Source organism: Symphodus melops (genome assembly GCF_947650265.1).
Source record: "Symphodus melops genome assembly, chromosome: 5".
In the NCBI taxonomy this organism is placed as follows: Eukaryota; Metazoa; Chordata; class Actinopteri; order Labriformes; family Labridae; genus Symphodus; species Symphodus melops.
In genome coordinates this window covers 28,430,298-28,437,424 of record NC_136695.1, presented here as the reverse complement: position 1 = coordinate 28,437,424, position 7,127 = coordinate 28,430,298, and the positions used below count along the sequence as shown (strand labels likewise).

Here is a 7,127-nt window from a genome sequence, read left to right as displayed (position 1 = left end):
TAACAGCGAGGGAACAGTCAGAAAAAAGGAGCGGAGCAGAGAGAGAGAGAGAGAGAGAGAGAGAGAGAGAGGGGAGAATAAGATCAAATAGAAGAGAGACAACGGGAGAAAGCAAGGAGTGAGGGGAGTGAGTGAGTGAGAGGGGCTTGGTTTACACATAAAACAAAGATGAGACACCTACTGGGAGGGTGAAGAGAGAGAGAGGGAGAGATTTGTGGAGAAGAGGCTGCTGCTGGAAAATGTAGATAGACACAGAGAGAGAGAGAGAGAAGAGACGGGATCCAGCGTGTGCAGGGGGGCAAGAGAAGAAGAGGAGGAGGAGGAAGAAGAGGAGGGAGACAGAGGGAGGGGAAGAGCTAAAGAGGAGGGGAGGGGACGAGACGGGCGAGGGAGGGAGGACCAGCGTGAGTAGAGAGAGAGAGAGAGAGAGAGAGAGAGAGCAGATACGGAGGTCCACAGACAGACAGCAGCAGCTTGCAGAGTGCAGCATGCAGACTGGCCACTAACGCTGGGATTGAACACACACACACACACACACACACACACTACTGAGGAGTGTACGAGACATGCTCAGGCTGCTGTCCATGGACACACACACACTGGCAGGGCACCAGAGAGGAAATACAGCAGACCCCCGAGCCTGAGGAGCGATGGAGAGCAGCATGTTCTTTGGTGAGTTTGTGTTTACATCTCTCTCTCTCTCTCTCTCTCTCTCTCTCTCTCTCTTTTTTTAATTCTGTTGAAGCATCTCTCCCTTCAGATTCCTTTTTTTTTTTTTTTTTTGTACTGTAAATGTACGTCTACTCTCTTGTTCTGGATACATACAAAGCAGCTCTGGCTTCCATTAAAAAAAGAAAGCGTGAAGTTGCACACCCAAGAGACCGGTTTCTGGTGTGTGTGTGTGTGTGTGTGTGTGTGTGTGTGTTCACTGCATGTGCTCTATCACAGTCAAACGCAGTGAGTAGAAGTGCACGCTCCCCCGTCTTCTAAATGTAAATGTGCTCAAGCCTGGGTGTCCGGGAAACTAAAGAAAAGATAGGACAGGAGGGGGGAAAAAACGAACCCCCCCCCCAAAAAAAAACGTGTGAAGTTGTTCCGAAAAATGTTGAATCAACCTGCTCCTCAGGTAACCCTCTTCCTCTTCCTCGCGCTCATCCTCGCTTCACAGGAACGAACCCCATTCACTGTGGCTGTGTGACCTCCTGACTGTCCGTGGGAATCCGAATCTGCAGCCTTTGAAAGCCACTTGAAATTCTACGTTAGGATATTTGGATGAATTTAGAGAAAGCCCCCCCCCCCCGCTCTAATAGTTTCTCTGGAGGAGGCTGGTAGGAAGACTTAACGTGCGAGCGGCTTCCCCGTCAAGTGCTCCTCTCACGGCTGGCTTACTGTCACACAGGAGGAATAATTACACAGGGATCCTGAGTTCTGAGGGGGTGATTTGTTAAATGAAAGACCTTTTTTTTTTTTTTCATCCCGGGGATTAAAGCGATCTGAAGTTACAGAGCGTGGCTTGTAGGAGCGAGAAGGATTTTCTCTTGTTATGCCATACACAGAGGAGGAGGAAGAGGAGGAGGAGGAGGAGGGGGCATTGAGTGCTAGGAGCTTATAAATGAATAAGCTGTCAGGTGCAGAGACAGCTTCAGTTGTGTGAAACGTTAACGCCAATGACGGTCAGGTGTGCGGCTTCTGAAAAAGTACAGAGAAAATAGGAGGAGGTGATGCAAGGCGAGCTGGGTGGAGGAGTTCGCTTCACCCGAAATCATCAAAAGTTTGCGTTAGCTTGTCAGCCTCGATCAGGGAGCGGTGCAGGCAGGTTTCTTATGCAGAGATTGCAGAGTTGTTTCAATAGCGATCCCAGAGTCTGTATCTGCTTACCGTCAGTGGTGGCGGGTCAATAAAGGGCGTAAGGCGCCGCCCGACCACTCCCTTAAAATGAGTTTTGTAATGCATACATCTCTGATTGAGCGAGGTCAATATGTCGTTGGTGAGCGAAATGCAGAATCTGTCATTAAAACGCAGATTAGAAACGTTCTACGTGTCTGAAGTCACATCTTTTTAAGGAACCTTTTTAGGGTTAGGAAGTTTAAGGAACCCTTTTTAAGGAACGTCTGCCTCTCGGACCACCAGAAACGTCGGCTACAGAGAAACACGTTCCCTCGAAACGGGACATAAAGAGCGAGCCGTGCGGCGTCACTGGATCAGAGCACCTGACCAGCAAGTCAGCAGTTTAAGTTCTGTTTCCACAGAGCACTGTGGTGCATGTTGTTCTGTTTTTTGAGTAAGTTCAGTAACATAAATCAATACCTACGTTTTAGGTTCTTTCCCCTCTGATGGCCTGCAGGGGGCGACTGCACGAGTAAAGAAAAATGTTTAATCATCAATCAAACTATGAATTTATTTATTTATTTTCATTTTTCCTTCTGATTTGATCTTTTTTTAAATCTTCTCTAACAAAGCGTGTTTTGTGTGTATATAAGCCAATCACAGCCATCACTGCGACTAAGTTCAATCCTAATTATCAAAAGGCTCTTTGAGATGATTCAATATGTATTTGTACAATTAATTTATAAAGTACTCCTCTCATACGTGAACCACAGAGTGTGTTACAGAGGCATCAAACATCATCTGACACAGTAGCCGGACTTTGTACTTGAATGAGTAAATAAATCCACAAACAGGAGGCCGACACGCTCGTTAAAACCGACATCAGTGATCGGAGGTGAAAGGGAACTTTTCCATCAACAGGATCCTCCGGAGAGTTTGATGGATTTCAGAGACGCTTTTAAAAATGTGTTTTGCTGACCTTGGGTTGTGTCGATGTGATTGACAGGATCACCTGGATAGATAGAAATGTCCCCGATGCCTTTTAAACCTTTCGATAACGTATTGTCACATTGATGGGAAACGTTAAAGGGAAAAAACCGGCAGAATTTACTTAAAGCAACGATGAGCGATCGGTGATGTCACAGGAGGTGAGTGAGCTCCTTTTCACAGAGTCGATATGGATGATTATGAAGCATCGTATCTCCTGCGCTCGCTGTGTAAAACAAGCCGAAGTGAAGGAGCAAAGGTCAGTGTTTGCGTACAGGAAGTGCATCGCTTTTAACATTTATGAATTCACTCCTGAGTGCACGAGTCCGCCGCGGCTCGGAGGGGAAATAGAAAGCCCGTCCTAAAAGATTAATAACACTGTTTGTTCAGCGGCTCTGCATTTTGCTGCTCTTTAACTGGAACCTGTTTTCTATTAAAGTGATTAATATCAGGCAGGCATATCATGGAGAGGACCGCCTGAGTTTTGACCTCGCTTTGAAACGAGACTCCGAGATGGAGAAACCTCAGAAAATAAACGGATCAAAAGGGAGGGCATTAAAAGCTGTCCGCGCGCATCAAAGACAGGCTGTGAAGCAAGCGCTACCCAGCAGGCTAATAGGTCCTGAGTGTGCGCTGCAATCATACAAGCGATTAGTGTTGTTGAGTCGAAAGACCCGGAGGAAAACTCCATCCTGTGTGTCTGACTTTGCGGTCAGCGCTGAGCGGCACGTAAACGTCTTTTTGGTTAACCTCAGATTACAGAGCGCATGGGAAGTGATTGTTGGAGCCGATTCAGAGACAGCTGTGTTTATTAGCGAGCTTCGCTCACGACAGGAGAGAGAGAGAGAGAGAGAGAGAGAGAGAGAGAGCTACAGTATGCTAATCTGAGGAGGACAGGGGGCAAAGTGTGGTGTTGTGTCGCTCGCAGCCAAAATGCACGCCGTAATGTGCCCACATGCTGCACGAGATTTATGGGCTTTCGTGAGAATACGGAGCTTATCCTGGAAAAGGTTAATTGGAAAATCAGTGAAAAGTGTAGCGTTGGAGAAAATAAGAATGTTCCAAATCTACCCTTTTGTAGTCACTTTGTTCAGTGTAATGGGGGTGAAATGATTTTATCCTCCTCGCTTGAAGGGAAGTGCTGATTTCGGAGCACGCCAAGGGTCGCCGAATACAATCAGAAAAAAAAAAAAAAAAGTCTTAATCACATCCGGGGCGTCATCGGCGTATGAATGACTTTCAGTGGATTCAGATTTATCTAATAATTGGATTTATGTTTGCTCAGGGAAAAGAAGGGTTTTATTTTGAACCTCTCAGCCTCTCTGGACAGATCTTATCGTCGGAGCAGCCAGGTTCAGGACGCTAAGAGGAGGCGGGCGGTGGAGTGGAGGACAGATGATTAATTATTAATGCCAGTCTGCGTCCTCCAGACATCGCTTTTACTCTCTCCCTCTCCCGTCACGCCGCCGCCGCCGCCGCAGGAGGAGTAAAAACGCCTGGACCCAGATCAGTGAATCTTTCAGGAAGGGCAGAGCAGAGGACAGCCGTGAGTGAGAAAGTACATCATGATACAGTAGAGATACACACATCCTGCCCAATGAGCTGATCAGAACGTCTCTTACTGTATGGGCTGCATCATTAAACGCAGCCTCAAAGGGAATGAGTAAACAAAGGCCAGTGGGTAAAAAAAACAACGTAAATCCATTCTGAGCCCGTTCAAAATAGTTTCTAGAAGTCAGATCACGTCTCTGTTCTGCATCGTTACACTTCTGGGCAGAGCTGGCAGAAGAGCATCTCCACAAGCCCCGGGTTCAATGTGTCAACTGGTTTGTGATAATTTGATTAATTGGAATTAAGATTTAGAATATGCACGCCTGCAGGTCGATATCAACTGGCATGATGAAGTCCTCGTAGCTTCACTTGTTTTTTTTTTTTGTCTGCAGGATTTGCACAGCTGCACATGGAGTGAAATTCAAACACATTGTTTTGTTTTGAAACGTGGATGAGTCTCGTGAGATCACACCTGGAGAAAACGTTAGCTTTAAAGTCCATGTAACCCATGCAAACTCTTTCATTCATTCTCCTTCTGTCTCCAAATTTGTTTTCAGCTGCTAAATGTTAACAAGCTAGTTGCCAACTTCTGGCTCTGATTTTTGATTTGTAGTTTTGAGAGCAGCTGCACAATGCGAGAGGCGTGAGGGTTCACCAAACAGCGGAGAGAAAGATGATGCTACAAAGCTTTGTCGTATATGAAAGAGCGTCAGAGATAAATGTAATCTGCTCTTAAGGTTTAAATAAGAACCGAGCCCATCGTAGAAAAGTCATGACATCACGCTACGTTTCTGCAACAGTGTCGTAACTAAGCTAACCTGTCATCACCTCTTTGTTCATATCGAATCCACAACAACATCATGTTATTTCCCCAGTTGCCTTAAACGTACAATATGTTGAATTTCCATCAGTTATCAAAGCCATAGAAATCCCTCACGTGCCTTGTTGAGGCGGCCGCTGCGACAGACGGAATGTTCATCGTTGCCGTGGAAACCTCAGATTTTACATCAAAGGGATCGGAGCTGCGACTGAAAGCTGTCGGACTGTCGCTGTATGTTAAAAAAAGTCACGTAGATAACACTCGGACACATCGTCGGTAAACATATTCTCTTCCTCAGGTCGGTTTCGCTCGCTCTCCATTAACACAGACTTCTTTTTCACCGAGGGAGGGGGGGGCGGGGGGGCGGCAGAGAGATCTCCCATGATTCCCCGCCAGCCTCAACGTCATCTTTTGTTAGTATTGCTCGAGATCCCCCTGGTGACGGTGTCATATTATCACATTGTATCTGTAAGGCGTTGCAGAATCGCAAAAAGAGCATCCACACACACACACACACACACACACACACAGAGCGCCATGCTCCGTCTCACAGTGCAGAGGGGGATCACTTCGTCCCCCTATTACACCTTCGAGATAACAAATGACCTCAGGTGACCTTTAGCTGAGCTGTGACGCTCCACGAAGACGCCACTTTTAAATCACTCAAACTTCATTTTCTGGATGGAATATTCTGGAATTTAAAAATGATCATGCAGCAGATATTTCTGCAGAGGGATTTATTGTAATTTTTTTTTTGACTTTTTTATGATTGATACTTTTTTCGAGTGTCTGCTCTAAATTGGTTCCTGGTTTGCTGCTGGGAGAGCTGATGACAGAATGAAACCACTGTGTGCAGCATTCTTGTGTGGCCTGAAATCCAAATCTGTGGCTCAATTTTTGCATAGACAAACAGTTTACAACCTTATAAATCTCACGTTTAACAGCCGCATATTTGCTGCCAGTGGCCGCATGAGAAAACTCGGAGTGAGACGTTTCACTCAGCAACAAGACGCCATTCATAACGTAAACAAACCAGTGCTGGGAAAAATGTGAGGAGAGGGGGATACTGACTTATAAACAAGCTTCTTCTTCAAGTTACACTTTGAATATTCGCTTGTTTCGCTTCGACATTTTTAAAAATATTTTTATTTTCAGGATCTTAAAATAATCGCTGACAAAAATACAGAACGTAATTAAAGACGACGGCTGTAAAAAAAAAAAAATCCTCATTTTTCTTAGGATTTGAGCTTCTTCACTTTCAGCTCACTCAGTTAGCGTTCTTCTCACTCTGTATTTTAATGACTATCACCTGCTGACCTTTCAGTTTGGAGCGACTCTCCATGCAAAATACATGACAGGGTCTTGCTGGAGAGACTCGGCTGCACCCCCGCCCTGCACCTCGGCCTGAGGGGTCAAGTTTTGGAGGCCATCAGCAGAACTCAAACGTTAAACTTTTTTCCTCCAATCTGAAGTCACATATTGACACTCCCAACAAAGCGATGGTTAGAGAAGCCATGTGTGGCTCTCCTGTCAGATGTCTGATAGCATCTTTAAGTCAGTGTGACGCTCGCAGGGTTGGAGTTCAGATGAGCCTCTTCCCCTCTCTCTGCTCCGTCTTACGTTTTGCTCCTTTACTGGTGTTGACAGACGATCGTCCCTCAGAGAGTTGAAACACTAACCTTTGCTGCAGGCAGGAATGCGCTTTGTGTTCGGGCATGTCGGCTGGATTGAGATTGTTTTGTTCCCTTTCACAACACGAGAACAAAAGAAAATCAATTTGAGTCGATAAAAGCCTGAATAGTGTGAGCTTAAAGCGCAGGAATGTGAGCGGGAAGAGGTTAAATCCAGTGGAGATTAGAACACTCTAGGAGTACGCGTTGGTTTAAATGTGGGCCTACACGTGGTGTTCGTCGTCCAGGCGGTGTGTGTGTGTGTGTGTGTG

At 45.9% G+C, this 7,127-nt stretch overlaps 1 protein-coding gene across 1 annotated transcript in view; it reads left to right on the top strand.

The window, feature by feature from the left end:
- The first annotated feature begins 420 nt into the window (after window positions 1-420).
- The window catches only part of znf385d (zinc finger protein 385D), a 76,057-nt gene continuing 69,350 nt past the window's right edge, over window positions 421-7,127 (top strand). The window contains exon 1 of the mRNA XM_079344206.1: window positions 421-672. Coding sequence (XP_079200332.1) covers window positions 651-672 — 22 coding nt within the window. The 5' untranslated portion in view covers window positions 421-650. The remainder of the gene's footprint in view (window positions 673-7,127) is intronic.